The 24028-nt window shown below is 41.6% G+C and overlaps 1 protein-coding gene across 3 annotated transcripts; it reads right to left on the bottom strand.

Annotated features, from left to right (window-relative positions):
• Positions 1 to 262: 262 nt before the first annotated feature.
• On the bottom strand, positions 263 to 14157 carry asah2 (N-acylsphingosine amidohydrolase 2). 3 transcript variants are annotated; one of them, XM_051419885.1, is made up of 21 exons: positions 14024 to 14157; positions 9503 to 9637; positions 9246 to 9331; positions 7489 to 7632; positions 6937 to 7113; positions 6734 to 6861; positions 6563 to 6640; positions 5933 to 6053; positions 4017 to 4142; positions 3596 to 3682; positions 3175 to 3279; positions 2818 to 2899; positions 2619 to 2734; positions 2346 to 2440; positions 2175 to 2214; positions 1989 to 2087; positions 1812 to 1907; positions 1131 to 1280; positions 933 to 989; positions 737 to 825; positions 263 to 567 (listed from the first exon to the last, which is right to left on the bottom strand). In XM_051419885.1, exons 2-21 carry the CDS (start codon positions 9630 to 9632, stop codon positions 369 to 371), a joined length of 2205 nt encoding a protein of 734 aa, XP_051275845.1. In that variant the 5' UTR covers positions 9633 to 9637; positions 14024 to 14157; the 3' UTR covers positions 263 to 368. The 3 variants fall into 3 exon arrangements, with proteins under 3 accessions (XP_051275845.1, XP_051275846.1, XP_051275847.1); XM_051419886.1 differs by lacking the exon at positions 14024 to 14157 and adding an exon at positions 10145 to 10846; XM_051419887.1 differs by lacking the exon at positions 14024 to 14157 and adding an exon at positions 9761 to 10050.
• Positions 14158 to 24028: the final 9871 nt, after the last annotated feature.

Below are 24028 nucleotides of genomic sequence, written 5' to 3'. Positions count from 1 at the left end.
GTGTGTTTTCTGACCATGTATGAAGTGTTCCAGATATTTCCAGGTTTGACCATTTGACCTGTGTCTGCTTACTATCAGTAAGATTTTGATATTAGAGATCCTCATCTGAACTGCACCTGCACTGCCTCTTTGTCTGCATTTGGGTCCAACCTGTTGTTCTCCTGGTTTTCTTGCTTTAATGGTGTCTGAACTGTTTTTAAATAACCCAAGAAATCAAAATCAGATAAAAATGAATTTGTGAATTCAAGCATGGTGACACATGAAGGATGACAGTTGTTTTATTACAGTAGGATGATTGTAAAACAGTTTTAGGAAACACCAGAGTTGTCACATAAAGTCCTTTCTTTATGGTGATGATCTTGGTGATTTCACTGATAGTAGAAGCTGGCGGCAACTTTAAAGACGTCGGATGTGCCTTTGTACGGTGTAATGACGGGTCGCAGACCTTTCATCTGCTTGTAGTGTCCGAAGTGTCTGATCCTGTAGGAGCCGCTGGGGGCTGATGGAGGAATGTGCCACTCGACTGTGGAGTTACTCTGCCGGTTCGAACCCTTCAGCCAGTGAAACCTGCAGCCAAAAGCATTATTTAATATCAACTCTGCTTGAGGTCTCTGGTGGACTGGATGAATTGTGGGTTTGGACAAACCCTCAGCACTCGCAGACTTCCTGAGAACACACTTGCAAAGTCGGGTCAAGAGTGGCAAAAGTCCGGACATTTAGATTGAGCCTAACTTACCTGGTCTCCCATGACGCATCATTGTAGACGACCTCCCAGGAGTCTGTTCTGTTGTCATAAATCTCCACAGTTACAAAAGTTTTATCTCTCTGCAACAAACGACAAAACAGAAGAGGATGGAGAGGATTGAGAAAGTAACAAAAAGAAAAATCCAACTCAAACAATGAAACAAATACAGAGCAGCTTTTGGTCTTACGATGTCTCCAGAATGTCTGGGGTTTCCTGCTACGAACGTGACAGAGACAACATCACCCTGAAAAACATATTGAAATAAATATAAAAACAGCAGCATCTTCAGACTGAAAGAAACTGGGCCGAGTACTGAGCCCTGAGGGATGCCACAGAACAGAGAGCAGAGCAGAGGAAGACATTTTATTGTGAATGTGTGTCCTACCTGTCTATAGACAGGATAAACCTGCTGCAGGACTTCTCCAAAGCTGCTGTTCTCTGGCTTTCTGTCAACAGTCGCCGCAGGCAGCAGATTGAAGAGGTTCTTCTCAAAGAAGGGAGGCTGCGGGCCGACGTGCAGCTCCGACACTCTGTCCTGGAACCACAAAAACAATAACACACAGGACTACTGTTAGTGTCCCAGTAGTATAACGTTGATGAGACAGTCTGACTCTTCCCTGTCAAGATATGTGTTGCAACATGAAAACGTGAAGGTGCCATATGTAAGATTCTGAAGCATTTTATGTATTAATCAACTTTTCAGTGAAAATCCAAAGAATGTGGCATTTATGCTCCCATACAGCTAGCTAACTGTAGCTAAGTTTAGCTGGGGTTGTCGGGCTGGCTGTGTCTTGGCTGTGTGGTGTGGGGTCTGGTGTTGGTTGCTTCGTGGTGTTGGCTGATGGGCTGATTTGTAAATGACAAGCTAGTTAGCTAATGGTCCAAATATAATATAGGAACATTTCAGATAGTAACGTTATTCTTGTCTTAGTGCTATTTGGGGGATAATTATGATAATTATGCTCTAAGCTTTGGAACTGCAGCACCCACAATGCTTTGGGAGTGAAGTATAACGTGTCTGTTTGCAGTGTATCCACGGATGTACAGACAACTGTCACAGTCGTACCTGTGCGATGGCTCTGGCAAGCCCTCTGTACTTTTGCAGGTAGGCACTGAGCGTGTGCGGACCGTAGATGGTGGAGGCTCCTTCGTACCGCTGCACCTGAAAAACACAGGTGAGGACCATTAGTTGGAACCTGTTCTTCTTCTGTTTCACTTCCCATGAGCCTCAGCTGCAGCGTACCTGGTACTCTTCGTAGGTGGTGATGTAGTGAGTGTACACGTTGCTCAGGCCAGCGATGACCACCTCTGAGTCCCTGAACGCCCCCTCTGACTCGAGCTCCTAACACACACACACACACACACACACACACACACTCAGTATGGTCTACCTGGTGCAGCAGGTGTACAGCGGATGTTCGTGTCCCACCTGTTTGACGGCTTCTCTCAACCTCCTTCCTGACATGGTGCTGTGAACGTGCAGAGCAAAGTGACAGGATCAGGATGGAGTCACGTCATGTGTGGGAATGGTTGCCATGGTTACGACTGTGATTAGGAAACTGAAGGTGAAGCTAGTGTTATTATCAGTAGTAAACATTACGTCATCTCTCCGGGAACAGCTACGACAGCTATGGAGCCGATGGTGATAATCTGAACGTCGACAATCTCAGGATGCCACGGCAGAGGCCAGTTCATCTGCGTGCACACACATTTATTTATTAATATTTTCACCCTGACCTTTTATTTCATATGTTTACCTACAGTGGCCCTAATAGGTCGTCGCCCACAGCTTTATAAATTTGACGACAATCATTCGTCTGTATATTTCTGTCCCAAGCCAGAACGCTAACGTTACGCTCTGTCACGTTCTCACCTCCCCTGTGCTGAACAGGATCGGTTTGGGATGATGACACTTCTGCGTCTGATTGGACGGCTCGCCCAGGAGTGCATCTCGGATCCCGTCCCAGAACGGGTCGCCCTCCACAGCGCCTGCAGAGAGAGGGAGAGACACTCGGGTTTATAGGAGGTGGAACCAGGAGAGCAGAATAAGAGTGGGAGAGCAGCAGACTCACCCTGAGTGAAGTTGAGGTCTCCGCCTCCATCTGTTGTTCCTGCTGCAAAACTGTGACCCAGAGCTGGTTTACATGTACTGATCTGTCACACACACAGATGATATCACTGTATTGATTATAATCTGTATAACCTGTTAAACACTAACAGAAACAGCAGTAATGATTGTGAATCAGAACAAGCAGCAAGGAGACTGAACCTTTACTTCATTTATTCCAACACAGTGTAACATCACACGGTTTGGTTGTTCAACACACGGAATAAATAATTTCCAACTTCACTGAAACTAATCCTGGCAGACTGATCGATACGATGGATGATGGATAACAGCTATGAGTCCTTTTGATGTTGATGCTCACCGTGTGTGTGTCGTTGATCTGAACTGTGACATCCGTCATGTTGACCCACTGATGAGCAGAGTGAACTAAGCCCGTCACCTCCTCCACAGCGGTAGCATACAGCTCCTGCAGGGGGCAGCAACACATTCACACACTGTTCAGCTGTGAGGACTCTCTATTGATCTTTATTGATTTATGATTCAAGCTTATCCAGACCTTGACCCCAAAACAAAGTTTTAACCTGAAAATAAAAAGCCTACCTTGTGGGGACTTGCATATGAGTCCCCACAATGCACATTATACAACACAATGGGTTACATTCATTCTAGATAGGACCTTTCATGCTTTACAAGAGTTTTTCATCCACCGTAGTCTCACTACACAGTTGATAGGCTGAGCTGTATTCAGTTATATTCAGACAGACAGACAGACAGACAGGTACCTTGGCCTTCCTGTAGATGCTGTGTCCGATGATCCTCGTGCTCTCGAACATGTCGTCTCCAGGTCCGAACGCTTTACACATCTTAGTCTGAGAGACACACACTTCCTGTTTACTGCCTGTTGTTCATATTGAATGAATGAGCATCAGGTACGAATATAAAGATGGCGGACAGCTCTTTTGTCATTTTGTTTTTAGGTCGTTCTTATCACGCTGATGTTTGTTTAAGTGTTCATTTTTATCATCAGTTCGGTTTTAACTTGTGTAAAGATATAAAAAGGGGGTTTCACGTCATGAGTCCTGCTCGCCATTGGTGAAAGATGGCAGTGGGAGGAAGTGGAAACGTCCATCTTTTATATGTCAGTGATGACTGTGTGTGTGTGTGTGTGTGTGTGTGTGTGTGTGTGTGTGTGTGTGTGTTTACCCCTCCCACAGGACAGGAGCTGTTCAGGTAGTCACAGGGCAATCCGGTGTTCACACAGTGAGGTCCTTTAATGTTCGGACTGACATCGCCGAGGTTACTGGAGGAGAAACCAGCAACAAACCCTCCCTGAAACACACACAGGCCATCAGCTGACCCTGAATGCACATGATACTGAATGTCTTACAGGTTCCTGAAGAGTTTTTGACCTCTAGTAGCTCTATGGAGCTGTAAGCTAGTAGGCGTGGACGTAAACAATGCTTATAGCTAAACAATCAGCTTTGCAACTGTTTTATGGGATTGGTTAAACCTCAAAGATTCACACAACTTTTGTTCGTTCTCATCTCTAATACGTTTTTGGGAATTAAAGCTTATATATACAGAATTCACTTGCCACTAGACTCCATTGAGCGGCTAAGTCTAAAATGAGGGGCAGACGGGCTTATAACACACTCGCTGTAGCACCGCCTTGAGGTGAAATGACTTCCAAATGTATGTTTGTATTAGTAGCTATGCTTGCTCGGGTAATCTTAGCTGACCAGTGAACAATAACTAACATTGGCTCTCTAGCCCGGGGGAAAAGAAACCGATTTTGAGAAGGTTCTCGAGTTGAACCAACTAAACTAGGTTGGTGAAAACGGGTAATGGACGACCAACGACTACAAACCAACCAGAATACGATAAGAGATGATGCTGAACAGGCTGGTTGGACTATAGTGTGACATTCAATAAACTCACACACTCACTACACTACTATCAGCTGACATTTAAACAGATACTGATATATCTGCAATAAACTGATATCAGCTGATATATTGATAAGATAAGATGTATCTTTATTGACTGATAATTAGACACAGCACTATAGGGGAATGTAGTGCAAAGAGAAGTGAAAAGTACAAAATAAGAATATTACAAAATATAATAGAAAATATAGAATATAAATGAAAAGTATATATACTATATGCAATATGCAAATAAAATGGTGTATTATAAAATAAATAACAAAAACAAATTTGAGCAGCTTTGAAAAAAAAGAAACTAAACTGTACACGTGCAACTTCAATATAAATAGTTTGTGCAAAAGCAGGGCTTTGATGTCCCTGTTGATCAATGACTTTTGTTGGGAAACAGCAAATCCTCTTGGTGGGGATAACGCTGTCCTCACAGATTCCCAGTCGGTTGTCCTGTTAACACTCCATCAAGGCCTCCTCTGCCTCCACCGACCACTGCTGCACCCCTGGTGGACGTGCCTGCTCTGGTCCTCCACCGGGATCTCCTCCGGACATGTGACACATAAGTCTAGATACTGGTGGAGGTCCTCACGTGAGTAACCCCTGGCGCTTTATTGTGTGGTGGTTGCCGTGTCCAAATTCCTGCACATTGTTTATAGATAAAAACTAAGCTAAACTGAGGCTAAAAATAAAAAACTAAACTACCAACACTGTCCTATTTACAACAATAAATACAGTGCTAGTTAGAAGGTAAGAAAAAAGAAAGTAAAGCTTGAAAGGCAAATATAGAGAGGAGGAGAGGGAGCTGTTGTATCAAGCTGCCACTCTCTGCCACGCCAGAAGTCAAGACTTTGGTCTGGTTCTCATTATAATCATTGTTAACATCACAAGTATAAACCCTAATCAAAAGTTCAAATAGTTTTCTATAAGTTGGAGGTCCTGTCGTCCAATCACATTGTTACTATTTTTATTTTTTCCCCCCAAAAAATGCACAGAGGAGTTTGCTGTATTCTTTGTCCAGCCCTGAGTACTACCTGTGATTGGTACCAATGAGAGGGTTGGGCAGTAGCCTTTCTGTAGCCTGAGAGCTGAAACCCTGAGCAGAGCATCCCTCTGCTGCTCATGAAGCTTCATTAATATAGTCAGTGAAACTGGAACCTATGCAGAAAGACCTCATAATGTCACCTGTCCAGGTAGATCCCCGGGGTTCTTGTCCTGCTCCAGCAGGTAGGAGGCGTAGCCCATGTTATCACTGCTCACCATGCGGTTGGTGTAGTTCATGCTGACGGCATGGACGGCGAACCAGCTGTCAGGAGGGACAGAGTCAGAGCAGCATTGAGTTAAGAGACAAAATTGATTAAATTGATTTCGGTTCAATCACTGCGATCAGTGCATTTATTAAAGCTCCAGTGTGCAACATTACTGTAATATATTTACAGTATATTCAGTGGTCATTTTTGGTGGTTTGCATGTGTTTTATTTTAATAAACTCCTCCTAGGGAATTGATCGGATCAACTTCAGATTTGGTCAGTGCCATTTAAAGACCATCACAATTAAAAGTTTTGCTATTTGTGACATTAAGCAGCATGCTGTGGCTTAGCATTTCTCTGTTTCACAATAACACAGGAATAACTGTTTACTTGGACTTTATGTCAGATAGGAAAATCTGACGTTCAAGAAAATCTACATGCCAATATTCAGTCACAATCATAGCGCCATCTACTGGGAACAGGAGGTAAGCTTTGAGTTGCAAGCATCATCTGATTTTTGAATTGTTGTTGTTGTCATGAAAGGAGGGTGCCAGGTGTTTTTACCTGAGCATACCGATTCCATCTCCGTCCAGATCAGTGAACTTTAGCACCAACACCTGTTTATCCGTGTTCCACTTGTACCTGAAGGGATCAATAACAACACTAATTAATAAAGCCTATACATCAGAAGGAATACAAGCAAACATGATGTGTTTTCTCTCTGGCATTGTGTACCTGTGTCTCTCATCCTCTGGGTTGTTCAGGTAGGAGTGAGGACTTCTGTTCAGGCTGCTGTCATCCAGCTCTCCTCTGCTCCTGTAAATCCTGCCTGGCTTTATGGTAGCATGGGCTATGTCTATACTCTGGAAACATTAATGCATGGTACATCAGACCGTGGTTTATGTTTGCTGAATATAAACCAATGAATTCACACAAACCTTGACGATGCCATTGACCAGAGGCTTGATGGATGTCTTAATATAACCTTTACTGCTGATCATAAACAGAGTGTACTGGAAATATCCAGCAAGTCCAGAGTGTGTGTGAGTACCGCTCAGAACCACATTGTCCTGACGGTACAGGTTCCCGTATTTCAGCTGCAACGCCTTTAGTACCTGCACCCACACAAATCAAATTAAATCAAAAAGTCCTGGATTATCAATGTTAAACATAATAAAATAAATATATTCAATGAAAGTTGGATACAAGTACCTCAAAATTGTGCAGTAAATGTACACCACTGGTATTTTAAAACTGTGGATACTTTTGCTTAATTCAATTAAATTAAATTAAATTTTATTTGTATAGCGCCAATTCATAACAGAAGTTATCTCAGGACACTTTTCAAATGGAGCAGGTCTAGACCGAACTCTTTATTACACTAATTAAAGGCTCTAAATACTTATTTGACTATGTATATGTACTATATGTATGTGTGTGTGTGTGTGTGTGTGTGTGTGTGTGTGTGTGTGTGTGTGTTGTGTGTTGACCTCCAGTCGTAGCCTCTGTGATATCATTCCAACGTCTGCGGTAACAAACACGACCCTCTGCTTCCCGTCGTCAATGATGAAGGCTCGGCTGTACAGGCGAGTGTGTATGCCTGCGGCCGTCTGCTGAGGGTTTGCATAACCCATCTGAACATACACACACACACACACACATACAAACAGATAACCAACTTGTTGTGATCATCTCAAAGAAAAAATTAATGGTGAGCTCAGTGACGTTGTCATCAGAGGGTTTCTTCTGAATCTGCAGAGTAAGAGGAAATCTGTGCTGGATTAACTCCTCTTGTTGCTCTGATCATGGATCCAGTTCAATATAGTGCGGATCGTTACGTTGTTCAGCTCCTCCTGGAGGATCCCGGGGCCTGGCTGTTTTGGGTCTAACCCGCGGGTAGGGATGGAACTTCAGAAGATCTTATTATCAGTTCTGCTTTATCAGTCCATTTCTTTGTCGTTTTCTGTGTGGAAAAACCTGGACCTACACAAGTTTTCAGTGTCAACACAACTGTTTTTTATCTCTGAACACAGTTATAGTGGTTTGAGTTTCTTTGTGAAACAAAGCCAGTGCTTTGTAAGTCTCCAGCAGCATACACACATCGTTAGGCAATTCCCATGTGCTGGAATTGATAAAATGAACTGATAAGCTTGGATACATACAATTTAGATGGATCAGTTAACTTGGAACCCGTTCTCAATTCTCATCCTGATCCCGGGGTCTCCTTCCAGTTGTGCCTGGAAAACCTCCAAAGGAAGATGCCTAGGAGATCAGATGTTGAACCACCTCAACTGGCTTCTTTCAACATAAAGGAGCAGCAGTTCTACTCAAAACTCCCTCCGGATGTCCGAGCTCCTCACCCTTCCTCTAACCCTGAGATTCCACCAGCAGCCGGAGGTGATTGCCATGTCAATGGAAACACACCATTTGTTTCTTTTTAAGGACAAAATACAAAGGTCAGAAACGGCAGGCAGGAAGACGCTCTCTGTGAGATTTGAAGACACGCTGATCACAGAGCCAAACTGCATTGCAGACGTGGCGCCATCAACCCATACCTGGCGGAATTTTGGGGAAAGGTTGAGTCCAGACACCCTACGGAGGTAACTACTTTTGTCTGCTTGCTACATTTCCTCCTGTAGTTCATTCAGAAGTACTCAGACACATCAGGGTTGACCTCAGGGTTTATGGTCCTCTAATTGCAGACGGAGAATCTGACACTTGGATATCTCTGATTTCCAAACCTTCAAGATTATCAGTCCAAACACACCCAGTCAGAAAGGACTGCTGCAGACTTTGGAGTTTGATTCCCTGCAGATAAAAGAGTTTTTGTTCTTTTCTACAATCCATCCAGGTGGGGAAGTATGGGAAACTAAAAACACATTATTCTACCGCACCCCTCCTCAGAATATACAAATAGATTTTTCTTAAGGGGACAGTATGGAACACCAAATGGCTCACAATTTGGCTAGCTATGGCACTACCAGGCGTTGCTGCCAGACATTTTAGAAGAAGAATGGATGAGATGTTAGTACTATTTTAAGTGATATTGGAAAGAAAGGTTGAACAGGAAATCACAGCATATTGGATATGATTTTTCCACTGAATTCAGAAGACTTTTCCGATGGGGAACTGAAGACGTTATATGGCTCCCTTTAAAGCCACTAGACTGCTTTGATGAAAACAGTAGTGATAAAAACACAGGAGTTGCTAGTCTACAGTTGCCTGTACATGGTAATTTGGTACTGACCAGAGGGATTTCAGCAGGCGGCCCGGTGCAGTCGGCCCGGCCCACTCCGATAAGGTAAGGCTTGTGTTGATGTTCTGGCTCCGGACCTGACAGGACAACAGATATGGGATAGCTCTTTCAAAGCAGTATATCACCGCTCTCTCATGTTTTAGCTCTTGTGTGGTAAGTGTCTTGGTATGTATCGGTTATTTGTTGACTCTGGCGCCATTCGGTGGTATAAACACTCAATGGTAAGTCTACTGTGTGTATGTTCTCACCTGTGTGTGTTTTCCAGGTAGCCATCACTGCGATCAGTGTCACACACACGACTGTCATGATGATGAACAGGACAGCCAGCGTGGCCTCCAAAGCAGAAACACCACAACACACCGACTTCCTGCCTGCCATGCTGTCTGTGGAGGGAAACACTGTCAGAAGAGTCAAATCTATGGACCATAGCTTTATGTTGTGGTCCCCAGTCCTTCTTGCATTGTTTCGTCTGTCAGGTCAGTGGACAGCTCTTAATACTACAATACCTCTTTTCAAGTGGTGCCTGAAGAGGCCCGTCCAGCAAAGGATGACATCCCTACTTTTGCATATTTAGCCGACCTGAAAATGGGCCAATCGTGTTTGCACATTGTCACTTAACTTCTGCTTGACTTCAGGCAGTGAGGATCATTATGAAATCAACATTAGCCACAGAGGAGGTGCAGATTTTGCAATCAGTACTCTATATCACTGGAAAAACATTCAGCTCAAAAAACACTAATTGAGCATAGCGTTAGTTCAGGCAGGGCACGAAGTCAGGCTTAGCTTTCAGTTATAGCTATATCATACGATCACAGCTAGTCATAAACATACATCAGCTGATTCCTTTAAGCTTCCCATTGGATACCATACACAGTCAGCTGACAGCTCACCTGATTTCCTCAAGCATCCAATTGGCAAACATCTACATGGCGCCTTATTTAAGCTGCTTTAGCCTGCCTGCCTATCTCTGCTTCTCCTCTACAAGCCTGTTTGCCAGGATGTTGTGTGCGTTACTTGTGGTTTGTCGTTTGTTTCTATTTGTCCTGTCTGCGGTGAGTATGATGGCGGGTCGATTGCATTGTGAAGTCTCAGCAGCGATCTTGGCTGTTGGGGAGAGTGTCGCTTTTGAACAACAGTTGTGTCCGGCTGCTCTGGTTCTGGGGGGTCTGCAGAAGGGGGGAGGAATTGCTCCTGCGGCTCCGGCGCTGCGCTGCCTTCCAGGGGAGCGCGGGTCCCAGGCGCAGCAGCCGGCTCCACCTGTCTTGTCAGCTCTGTCCAACATCCGGTTGTCGCTTGCCGTCATGGGTTCAAGGGTCCAGGGTTCGGTTCGGCACGTCAGGCCGGCCAGTCTTCGTCCGCAGTTGGCCTGTTTCCCTCTTCGCTGTCTGCAGGTAGAGCGTATGGTCCCACAGGTGCAGCGCTGGACGATGACGTCAAAGCAGCTTGTTTTGACGGCGTCACATTCCCGCCGAGGATGCTGGGAAGTGCAGTCCCAATCACCATAGGGAAGAACGTGCTGGGGGCATGAGAGATAAACCTTCAACCCCAGTAAACGTCCCTGAGCTGGGGAAGGAGCTAAGAAAGCATTCTGTTATAGGGCTGGTTCATGGTTCTTAGCTGGGCTGACTTTGAAAGAGCTGAGATAGTCGATGCTGTACTGAAGAAAGGATAACAAAAGGGTTCATATTGGCCCATTCAATAAATCGCCTTCTCAACAACCGGCATTAAGGTATAGCTACCAGGAAATATTCAGGGAAAATAAATATATAAAATCATAATTATGGATTTATCTGCTCTTGCAACGGCGAAACTAAGGCATAAATTGTTTAAATCCTGCACTTTTTCCTTATTTTATGCTATAATCGACAATGCCATCAGTTGATTAAGGAAGCATGTAGAGGCGCATGGCTAGCCAAGGCAGATGTCACAGATGCCAGACATTGGCATCTGTTCGGTGTTAAATGAAGAGAAATGTACTTCTCAGTTAGGCTCACCTTTGGTTGTTACAGCAGCCCCACATATTTGACACTGTCAGAGGCTCTCTGCTGGATTCTTTTAATAACTGCAACTGCTTTTGTGCTCCATCTCGTAGACGATTTTCTGTTAGTTGACTATCAATTCAAAATCAGACCATGCATTTCTGCTCTTAAATATACCTTTAAACATTAGGTCTTCTGCTATCCAAGGAGAAACATCAGGCCCTGTAAGGCTAGAGTTCTAGGCTTCACTCTAGATAGTGTACTGATGCAAAATCACATCAGAGAGGTAATGAAGCAGCAGGCAGTAGTGATTTCCAAAAGAGAACTGCTCTCCTTGCTTAGACATCTTAAATTGGCATGTGTGATATTCCCCAGGGAAGTTCCCTTATATCCAGGCTTCTGATTTATAGAGAACTCCATGATATGGTGAGCTTGGATGAGGGCTGCAGATCCGAGCCCCAGTCCTGATCTCTTCTGTGTGATAATGGTATGGCATCTCCTTCTTTTACAATGAGCAGCTAGAATCATCATTTGCCATTAATTATAAAAAGAAGCAGCATATTGAGTACATATAAATGAATTGAACACTGTGTGCCAGTTCACCCTGGGCGCTTTATGTCAACAGCAAGGTCTAATAGTGTGACTGCTATGATCTACTAGATCACTAATGAACAGCTTTGCTGAGCTTAGAAGACAGAGAGCAGACATGAGGGGCAATTTAGGGAAGAGCAATGGATCCACAAGTTTTTTGGTGTTGTGTACAGAATAATGGAGATATAATTAATTCAAACATACAGTAGAAGTGGCATGATTGACCTGTATGATAACCGCCCTTCTGTAGGTTTTGGGGGGGTATTTTAATAATCAGTGGTTCACAGACATATGGCTAAAATACTGTCGTCCTTGCAGCTAATGCCTCTTCTACCTTTTTAATGAATGTACAATTGTTGTTTCATGTTTCTGTGGGGAAAAGACTGGTCAAGGAAACAATCATGTTTTTGTGACAATGAGGCAACTGCCAACATCATTTACAAGGGCGTTCTTCAGTTCCATTCATTAATAGATTTGTAAGGCGCCTCACTTGGTTATCTATGTTGGGTAAATTCATTATTAGAGCATCTCATATTCCATGCTTGGATAACAATTGCTGATTCTTTGTCACGGTTTGAATTGCAGAATTTCGCCAGCTGTGCCCGGAGGCAGCGCCATCCAGCCTGACTTGCCCCCCATTTTCTCAAACCGTGTTAGACTAAACACAACCATGCAATCCTACAGGCTATCTACTGCTCAGTATATGCGATCTGGTTTAGCTAATCTACATTAAAATAACTCCTCATTCAATTCGCATAGGAGCAGCAACAAATGCAGCATCCGTAGCTCCTGTCTCGACGCTAAGGCTATGGGTAAATGTTCATTATCTGCTTATGAACGATATCTCCTGCCTGAGGCCAAGCAATTCTTGATGTAGTGATGGGAATTCCGGCTCTTTTTAGAGAACCGGTTCCTTTGGCTCGGCTCACTAAAAAGAGCCGGCTCTTTCGGCTTCCAAGTGGCTCCTCAGATTTTTTTGTTGCTTAAATTAATTTATTACCAAATTATGTGTAAAATGAATATCTAATGTAAATACATACATTATATCAAATGTTTATTATTTATATGGATTTATTAATATAAAAAAAAGCTGCTCAATATGAAATTTTTAACTTTGCACAGTCTACACTCTGCCTTTGAACCGTCTATCACATATATATACATATATGTCCAAACTGTACTACATTTCCTGTCACTCATTTTCCTCACCTTTCCAGTGTGTAGTCTCTGTCTATGTAGTAAGTTCTCTCGCTCTGTCAAGTCTCCCTCCCACCTGTTCACATGCTCTCTGTGCTTCTGTAACCCCTCCCTCCCCCCTCCTGCTGAGTGTAGATACACAGACGACGCCACACATCTTGACCAATCACGCGGCTTTAACAGAAAAAAATCCAGATCTGGCTCCCAATCAGGAGCCGGATCGTTCGCGACCGACCCATCACTACTACCCAGAAGTGACTGTTGTTGTTAGAGCCACGTCCCTGGGATTCGGTCTATAAAGGACATTTAAACCAGGGCAAACTTTATTATCAAAAGAGACATTTTAGGCAAAAAAAAAACCCTGTCTGGAGCCACAAAACATATTTAAGCTAGATAATGCCAGTGTTGGTGGAGTCCATTCAAGAGCTAGTCTAGTCAGGGCGACTCAAGACTTGTAGCCACCACTATTGAGGTTTGGCAAAATATGGAAGAAATACAACCACGTCAGGACGTAATGTCTGACGCACATTTTAGTTGACGAAATGTTTTTTTTATTCAGTGTGTAATGGATACACATTTTCACAACTGAAGAATGTAAGTATCACTTTAGGCTAACAGGGAGCTAAAAGAGTCTAAAGAGTGCTTGAGTCATAGATTACCTACCACTGACTGAAACCCATCACTATGGTTACTGAACTCATCCCAAATTGATCCAAAATGTGAAAGAGAACAGATTTAATGCTCAGTCTCAGTAAGAAGTCAAATGTCATTGTTCTTCTCTGACGGTTTAATGGCTCCACCAGCTTATTATCTTCATCAGCCAATCAACATATGGTAGAATTTGCATTACATTTGGATGAGAACCTGACAAACCTGAGACAACTCCATACAGCTCAAAAAGCTGCTCTCAGGTCTGTTTTCACTGATCCACAGCATCCTGGACCACAGTGGAAACATAAAAATGAATCAGAATCTGCGATCGGAGAAGACAGTCGTACTCACCTTCAGCGTAACACTCAGGAGAGAAAACTTGTTTGTGTTGAGAGAGGTCTGTTTTACAGCTCAGATCAGTTCAGTTCAGCTGTTATCTACCTGATAAACAGTCGCAGCAGTTTTTCTCCTCTCTTGTTCCAAAGTTCACTCACCTGAGTGCCATGCAGATTATAGATCAGTGATTACATAAGTAATAGAGCCACAATAAATTAATTCATCTCAACTCAAGGTCTGCTGACTTGGTCGTTCTAAAGCTTCTGACCATCTCAAACAGTCTAAATCAGGAAATAGACTGATGCACTGTCACAGAACTATACATGTATGAGGAAAGAGCCCTGTGAGGGGAATGTAATCACTGATGAGACCACTAGAAACAAAAGACATTTTAAGCCTTTTAAACAGTAGTGGGAGCAGTAAAAGTCCAATTTAAGTTATTAACTGAAATTTTCTGTAATACCTTTCAAGATTTAATACTTGGACCTCATTCAATTCAATTTTATTTGTATAGCACCAATTCATAACAGAAGTTATCTCAGGACACTTTTCAAAACAGAGCAGGTCTAGACCGAACTCCTTATAACGTTATTTACAGAGACCCAACAGTTCTCAACTCTGACTCATGCACACTGAACGCAGCCAGGGACGGGGGAAATGCCTGAGACTCAACTTCCTCTCAGATATTCCAGAGAAGACCAAAATACAACTGGATTTGGTCCTGTGGTCCAACTCCTGCTGGCATGTCTTCGTTGCTGAGCTGGCAGTGCTGGGAGGATGCTGTGGATGAAGCATATGAATGGAAAAGTCTGCGATGTGGGGCTGGAACGTGAAAGTGTGACCACACTCAAAAAGATTATTTGTTGCATTTACTTAATGTAGTTATGTCAACAATGTCCTCCAAACTGAGTCGTGCTACTATAATTTAATGGTATTATTAAGATGGGAGGAACTAACATGACTGTTTTTGGCAATTCCAAATATATCTGGTTGGATTTAAGTAACAGGTCAGTGTCCCGCTAACTACACTGACCAAGATAATGCTTTACATAACTGCGTTGATTAATGGCAACATAAAGATATTTCATAAAACTGACTTAACTCATTTATGTTAATGTTTCTCAACTGCATTTACTACAACAAACTCAACTAGTTTTCTTTGCTGTAATGGTAGTGGATTTTAAGTGGACTTACTAAACCTGATTACGTCAACAATTTCCACACAGTGTAGTTAAATACAAAGAACAATTACGGCTGTAACCTCTGTTGCAAATTATATTGTTAATGCTTTAGATAACAAAAAGTCTTGTGCTGCTCTATTTATTGACTTATGTAAAGCATTTGATGCCGTTGACCATCATCTTCTTCTGCAGAGACTGCAAAACATAGGTTTTAGTAGCACTGTGCTAAATTGGTTTCCTAATTACCTGAGTGATAGAACTCAGTGTGTGGCATTAGATAACTGTACCTCATCCTTGCTAGAAGTAAAAATGGGTGTCCCCCAAGGATCAGTTTTGGGTCCTATTTTATTTTCTATTTATATAAATTATTTAGGTATGAATCTGAATCAAACAAAGGCTCATCTTTATGCAGATGATACTATCTTGTACACCTCTGCTAAGTCATTGGAAGAAGCAATTCATCATTTACAGTCTGCCTTTAGTCAGGTACAAAAATCTCTGGTAGGATTAAAATTGGTATTAAATGCTAAAAAAAAAAAAAAAAAATCAATGGTTTTTACACGTTCACATTCTCCTATAGATTTCACTATTTCAACACAAAATGGTACTCCAATAGAGAGAGTAACTTCCTACAAATACCTAGGCATTTGGTTGGATGAGAAATTGTCTTTTGGGGTCCATATTGAGAGCCTTTTAAAAAAACTCAGACCCAAGTTAGGTTTTTATTTTAGATTAAAGAAGTGCTTTCCTTATTCAGCACCCGATCTTACTGTTGTCATACCATTGACTAAGCGTTATCCTGATACAATCATCCCATAGATATGGGCCAGTAGGGGCCTACTCTACCTACTAGTAGGTGCAGGAGGCAGTTATCACCCATACATCTCGCTGATCCAATGCTATTCAAGCCCAGTAGGTACAGAAGGTTTGCTATCGAGCAGAGCAGTCACGTTACTGTCAGATTTCTGTCTGCGGAAAAATTCAAAATGGCTGCATTTTCTTTAATTTTCAGTGGAAAAACAACATTTTAAGAGATTTTTGGCATTAGAATTCGTTGTGATAACCGTGGCACTGTCAAGTTAGCAACAACACAACAACACATTTACCCACGTCAGGGTGGACTGAATTAGCAAAATGAATATGCACTTTCAAAATAAAGCCAGAACAGAATATTACTACTACTAAAGACACTAGTGGTTTCTATTTCATAAATACACATCCTGTAGAAGCGTTATTAGGATAAAGGAAAGTTAAACGTGAGGTTAGTTAAGTTAGTTGCACAATTACTATATACATAAATGCATATTTTATTAATCAAATGCTTAAACATCAGCTTTTATTTTTGATTTCTCTGCCGTTGCGTGTCGACGGCATTTTCTCCGACACGACGCGCACGTTGGATACGGGTACCCTTTAACTTGGATGTCACGTGGCGGTAAGATACGTTTGGTTAAAAATTCAACCACAAAGTAAATACAACGAGGCTTAGTTTTTACATATGCTAAACTTACACACAACTAAAGTTAGCTCCTAGTAACTAGCAATTTCCTTGTGCTAGCAAGCCAACCCTCTATTTTTCCATCCCTTCACTTAGAGATTGTGAGTGTGTCTGTTTGTGGGGATGAGTTCACAAGAAGAACGCGACATTTTGGAAAGCTTCGATGAGCTGGTAGAGCATAGACATAATATACATAGACGCCTCATAGACTGACGCTGCCTATTGGAGCTGATGTATCAGCGCGGCCGCCATCTTGGATGGGTCTCCAATGCGCCCACCCTGCATTTATTTCTACTGAGGAAGGTGTATCCCCAACTACAATAATCATAACTCCCCGAATTTTTACCGGATTTTCACACGGTTTGGTTTGTTACAAACGGCAGAGATTTAGTTATGATACAGGACGCTGTCACACACTGAAAAATACGTGCTTTCATGCTAAAAGACTTTGTATTATGCTCTTTAACAAAGACATATGGTAGGCTATGGCATATTGATAAATGTATAAATTAATTTATATTTTAATAAAGAAACAAGTTTGATTGTTCATTTGAATTTATTTCGCACCATCTCTAAGCCTGACAATCTGACCCGTCCTGTCAAAATCATCAGGCTTGAAGTGCTGACTACAGAGCTTTAACCACTCAGTCGAAACAAAACCCTCCCGTCTTATAGCAACTTCCGATTACCTCCTAAAGCCTGTATCACTGGGAAACCTTCAAAATGTGAAGAAGAAGAAAAAACAACAAGAGACAGTTCCTGCTGTAATAACGTTACACGTAAGTAACGTTGGTTACGATAACATAATATTATAAATGGTAAATAACCAAAATTATTGTTCAATCTGACTTGTCATGAGGCGTCTACGTATATTATGTCTATGTGGTAGAGCAGCAGGAGTTTGATGACCTCCTTGAGGGGGTTCAGACAGGGGCAGCAGCAGCTCCTGAATGACCGCTGAAGGTGAGGTGTACGGAGAGGGACGCGGATGGAAACACGCTTTCCATGAGGCCAAGAGTCACGCGGAAGCAATCCAGACATGGTTGGTATTTTATATTCTAGATATTTAAAATTATTGAAAAATAAAGAAATACTTTTTGCTGCAAGCATGATTTGGCTGACATGAGTTACTTGACAATTTTTATGTAGGTGGTCTTGGAGCCTCTTTTCCAAAAGAAGACCAACGCCCCACCCAAAAAATGAAATAGGAAAACTGTACTGTATAGTATGAATGTAGATTGCATACAGGTATTTTAAAAACAAACAAAAGTGTTAGACAAATATATGCTGCTTTAAAAGGTGTTTATGTTTTTTCTGCATTATAGCTGAACCCCAGTGTAAGACCAGTCTCACCTCACACCCTAATGTAGAGGTGACCTCTGCTCCAGAGACTGCTTCACACACAGATTCTGCTGGTATGTATTTCATTAGATATGTTGTGTGTATAATGTCTTGTACCTAGTATCTGCAAAATGAGCTATTGAACAAAAAAAAAGAAACTAAGGAGGCTTCACCTTCAGAGAACAGAGACAAACTGTCTGCGTCTTCTTCAGTCTGTCTCTGTCGTGTTAACATCTGCCTAAACTGGTCAAACCTTAAATACTAAAGGAGCAGGTGACGTGGACTTTTGTATCAGATTACTGTTTAAAACAGGAAATGTTTTGTAGTTACCATAGTGAGATAATCAGTATGTCATCATAGTTCTGCAGAAGCACTGTGAGTCATGTACACCATCCACTAATATATTCTACTATACGTATTGTCATTCTCTGTGCTCCACTTTATAATGTTATATAATTACATCACTACTGATTACATGCTATATATAGGCTACTGCACTATTATGACACTGTTATGGTATACACTGTATGTAGTATATGTATAAGGTACTGTTTATTAGATTAGATTAGATTCAACTTCATTGTCATTGCACAAGTACAGGTACTAGGCAATGAAATGCAGTTAGCATCTAACCACAAGTGCAAAGCAGTAAAGTACAGAGTAATGTGCATAATATTAGCCTCATAGCATAATTGCCTAAGTCATTTTTTGGCCAAATTGTGATATCTGCCTAACTTTACTCTCCTACCACTGCTGCATCATCCTGCCTTTCTGCCCATGTCCTTGGCCAATCACAACACTTATTAGAATCCAAAAACACTATCTGCCTTAGTCATCTCTTTGACTTAGGCAGTTTTGATGATACAACAAAAATGGCAGAAAGCATGAGAAAGAGGGCTCGGCTGTCCACAAGTGAAGCATTAGCTCTTCTCTTTGATTCGTTTTCATCTGGTAAGAGTTCATATTATAGACACTAAATGTAATTTCGGTCAATCAAAGGGATTATGAACTTTGTATTTAAACTTTAAATCACATTTTTTCTACAAGGTATGATGAAGTAGCTAGCTAACACTAGCAAAATATTACCTTATTTCTGGTCAGAACAAATCTTTACACTTAAGAAACATCACCATAAAAAGACATTTAGGCAATTTTAGACATTTTTAAGCAAATTTTCAAGTAAAGTCATTTTTCAAGCATTTGCGCTTTTTATTTTAAGTGCAAATAGATTTGTTTTAGAAATGAGACATTTTGACTACGCATAAAAAGTATTTGGCCAGTTTTAGATTTTTTGCAGTGAACCTATGAATTTAACATGGTTTACTGTGTTAAAATAAATTTTTTGCTCTACTGTCAGGAAATGAACCCATTCATTTAGAGGATGTAGATGAGAATAGACCTGAGAAAGAAGGAAATGACGTAGACATGGGGCAAGAGATTGAAGAGGAAACAGCCAGTAAAGCCTCCAGAGCTGAATCAGATCCTGATTCATCGTCAGCAAGTGAACCAGATGACACTGTCTTGGATAAGGACTATAGACCTGAGAAAGATTACTGCCCAGATAATGGTAATGATACAGACACAGCTCAACACAGTGAAGGAGAAACAGGAGCTGCACTTGAAACTTCTGCTGTTCAACGTCATAGGCGCCCAACACCACATATGTGGAAGCGAGAGGTGATAAAAGAGAAGCGTCTTAAGGGGGAGAGTTACAAGAATAAAATGGGACAGGAGAGACCACCAAAGACCATGGGCCCACCCTGCACATCACAGCACTGCTTAAGGTCGAAGAAACGAAGTTGTGAACTACTGACTGAAGAGGAGAGAACAGATATCTTCAACAATTTCTGGTCCATGCCCTCCTGGGAGACACGCAAGCTGTATATCCAGACTTTAGTCGAAAATGTGCCTATAAAACAGAAGAAAGGTGGTGTTGCATCAAGGAGAACAACGTCCCTATCATACCACCTGCAACTGGCGGATAGATGTAAACTACCTGTGTGTAAGAATCTTTTCTGTTCAACACTTGGCATCGCCCCCAAAACCATCGGATCATGGTCACCAAAACTGATCCAGGTCAACCCAAGATCAACAAGACTGGTCCACATGTGCCCATATCAGATGTTGACCAGACCTTCCTGAAAGAATGGCTGTCTGGACTGCCTACTGTCCCATCCCATTACTGCCGTCAGGTTCCCTCCTATCAGGATAAGAAGTTCCTGGAGTCGGGAACAGTTCTAAGTGATCTTCACAAGGAATATCAGAAAGCTGCTGGTGAAAATGGAATGCGTGCTGTGAGTGAGACATATTTTCGAAAAGTGTTTAGTGAGCAGTAATACTCTGTGTTCATACCAAAAAAGGACCAGTGTGATGTATGTGTCAGCGCCAAGGTAGGAAATACAGATCAGGATACCCTTACTACTCACTTGAAATTAAAGGCTCAGGCTCAAGCTGAAAAAGCTAAGGATAAAGAGGAATCCAGTGACAAACTTTCAGTGTGGACAATGGACCTTCAATGCGTTCTTCTGTGCCCCCAGACAAAAGCAAGTACAATGTATTATAAAACTAAATTACAGATGCACAACTTTACTTGCTTCAACCTGAGTAACAAAGATGGGTATTGTTACACTTGGGAGGAGCATGAAGGCTCCTTCAGCAGTGAGGTTTTTGCCCATCTGCAGTCAAAACACTTTGAATCAATCCTAGAGGCCAACGGAAACATCGAGAAAGTCATTGTCTGGAGTGATGGCTGTGGATATCAGAATCGGTGTGGTACCATCAGCAACAACTACCTTCATCTGGCCATGAAGCATGGTGTCACCATTGAACAAAAGTTTCTGGTTGCAGGGCACACACAAATGGAGTGTGACTCCATGCATAGCCTCATTGAACGGCACATCATCAAAGATATTCACACTCCACGTGATTACATTGTCATCTTTGAGACTGCACGAATCCATCCATCGCCATACAAGGTGACTCAGCTATACCACAATGACTTCATGAAGTTATCGGGGGCCTATGTCACCAAGATTCGACCAGGTAAAAACGTTGGTGACCCCACAGTCCATGACCTCCGGGCACTCCAGTACTTGGCTGATGGTCGAATCCGGTACAAGTTGGATTTTGAGTCTGACTGGGAGGACCTGCCTCTGCGAATCAGCATCCCCGAGGAACCATTCCACTGGGTCCCACTCTTTCCTGCCCAATTGCCAATCACTCTCAGGAAATTCAATGACTTGCAGGCAATGAAACCAGTACTACCAAGAGTGGCCCACCAGTACTATGACAACCTCCCTCATCAATAGACAGTGTGAAAATGAGTTTGCACAGCACCTGAGTGGAACTTCGATTAATGGTGGGAAAGGAAAACAGTGGTTAAGGTTAGACATTAAGAAACAACTTGGTTAAGGTTGACAAGTTACACATATTGGTTATATTTAGGAGAATAAAAGCACTTTGGTTATGTGATGTTTGCATTTATATGTATGAGAAAAAATGCCTATGTCATGGCATATTCTGCCTAAGTCACTTTTATTTGTTAGTTAATTGATGATGGGTCTTTTTCTTTTTGCATACTTGTTCACACATCTGGTTGAATGTACTGTTACAATATCAATAAAAAATATCAAAATGTTTTCTAAAAATTTAGTTTTTTCTTGTTTTCCAAAAACATTGAAATATGACTTAGGCAATTATGCTATGAGGCTAATATAAATAATAACATTATAGATATATATGAATATACACTTATTGCATCATGTATTACGTCATACTGTATATTGAAGCACCTTTTTTCAAATTGCTAAAGTGCTAAATTGAGCACATTTGCCTTTTCTACTTTGTTACACTGACCTGAGACTGCCCACAGCTCAACCCTACGTTATCACTGATCGAAAAGAAGGAATGAGTTTTACTTCCCTCTTGGGGAAAACCCTGTGCAGCAACATTCCTTCATACTTTCCATTGTTTGTTCTGATCACAGCCCTCACACTGCTCCCATGTAAAGAATCTGTTTTATATCTGCGCTTTGATTTCCTTTATGTGGCCTAGCAATATCTGAGCACATGGTAGCTAAGGTTAGCAAGCTTCCTTCTGAGGGAGAGGGAGGACCATTGTACAGTTTCATACAGAATGCAGTGGTGAGTCCTGGCTGCTGCACCTATAATGAAACGCAAGGCTGAGTGGTATAATACATCTAGTGTTTTTAATAAAGATGAAGAAGAGTGCATATAAATTAGGTCACCATAATCCAACACTGATAAGAATGTGCTCTGCACCAACCTTTTCCTTGCTGGATGCACCACACCCCTGCATTCTGTATGAAACTGTACAATGGTCCTCCCTCTCCCTCAGAAGGAAATTCCATTCATTGATTTTCATTGCTAAAGCTCTAATGGGTAAATTACCCCTCTACATTTCAAATGTGCTTACAGGACAAGGTCGTCAGAAAAAATACCATTAGTTATTCCATCAACAAGAACAGAACTTGTTACCTCTAAGCATCGCATAGAAAATGAATCACAAAACACACAACACTGCTGTTAACTTAAAAAGGACTGCTCTTCACTATAACTGCTGACAAAACTGTCCTAAACCAGCAAGCTACAGTTAACAGCTGTCTTACCCCACCACAGTCCAGTCCGAACAAACCTTGAGCACGCCACATTCACTTCATCCCCGGGAGGGAGAGGGGGTTGTGATTTCAGATGAACTAACACTTAAATGCCATAAAACTGAACTGTGTGGTGATTCTCTTCACTCCAATAAAGCTGCTTTCAGCAGAGTTTGCTAGACTCAAGTGTTGTATTTCTACAAACTAGCATTATGTTAATTACCTTGCTAACCTTAGCTACCATGTGCTCAGATATTGCTAGGCCACATAAAGGAAATCAAAGCGCAGATATAAAACAGATTCTTTACATGGGAGCAGTGTGAGGGCTGTGATCAGAACAAAAAATGGAAAGTATGAAGGAATGTTGCTGCACAGGGTTTTCCCCAAGAGGGAAGTAAAACTCATTCCTTCTTTTCGATCAGTGATAACGTAGGGTTGAGACGTGGGCAGTCTCAGGTCAGTGTAACAAAGTAGAAAAGGCAAATGTGCTCAATTTAGCACTTTAGCAATTTGAAAGAAGGTGCTTCAATATACAGTATGACGTAATACATGATGCAATAAGTGTATATTCATATATATCTATAATGTTATTATTTATATTTTTTACATATTTTTGTACATATGTACATTACTCTGCACTTTACTGCTTTGCATTTCTGGTTAGATGCTAACTGCATTTCGTTGCCTAGTACCTGTACTTGTGCAATGACAATGAAGTTGAATCTAATCTAATCTAATAAACATTAGATTACATATACTACATACAGTGTATACCATAATAGTGTCATAATAGTGCAGTATAATATAGCATGTAATCAGTAGTGATGTAATTATATAACATTATAAAGTGGAGCACAGAGAATGACAATACGTATAGTAGAATATATTAGTGGATGGTGTACATGACTCACAGTGCTTCTGCAGAACTAGATAGATAGACAGATAGATAGATAGATAGATAAATACTTTATTCATCCCCAAGGGGAAATTTTCAGTTTCCAGCAGTATCCACAGACTGATATTAATTACAATAATAATAACAACAACAACAACAGGAGGCAAAATGCAAAAGAACCACTAAAATATAATAAAATAAAATCAATAGCAAAATAACGAGCATTGGGTGAGTGTCCTAAGGTGCATGGTCCAACACAATGCTTGAAAGACCTAATTTGCATAAGTAAGTGGCCACAAAATGCAGGGTGTACTGTGTCGGGTGGTGTAGTTTGATACAGGGCAGACATGTTGGAGTTTAGAGTATTTTGGTTTTCCTCCCCTGGGTGACATATTGATTATCTCACTATGGTAACAACAAAACATTTCCTGTTTTAAACAGTAATCTGATACAAAAGTCCACGTCACCTGCTCCTTTAGTATTTAAGGTT

Source organism: Dicentrarchus labrax, unplaced genomic scaffold (assembly GCF_905237075.1).
Source record: "Dicentrarchus labrax unplaced genomic scaffold, dlabrax2021, whole genome shotgun sequence".
NCBI classification, from domain to species: Eukaryota; Metazoa; Chordata; class Actinopteri; family Moronidae; genus Dicentrarchus; species Dicentrarchus labrax.
Note: the sequence above shows the minus strand (reverse complement) of the source record. Positions and strands in the feature narration are given on the sequence as shown.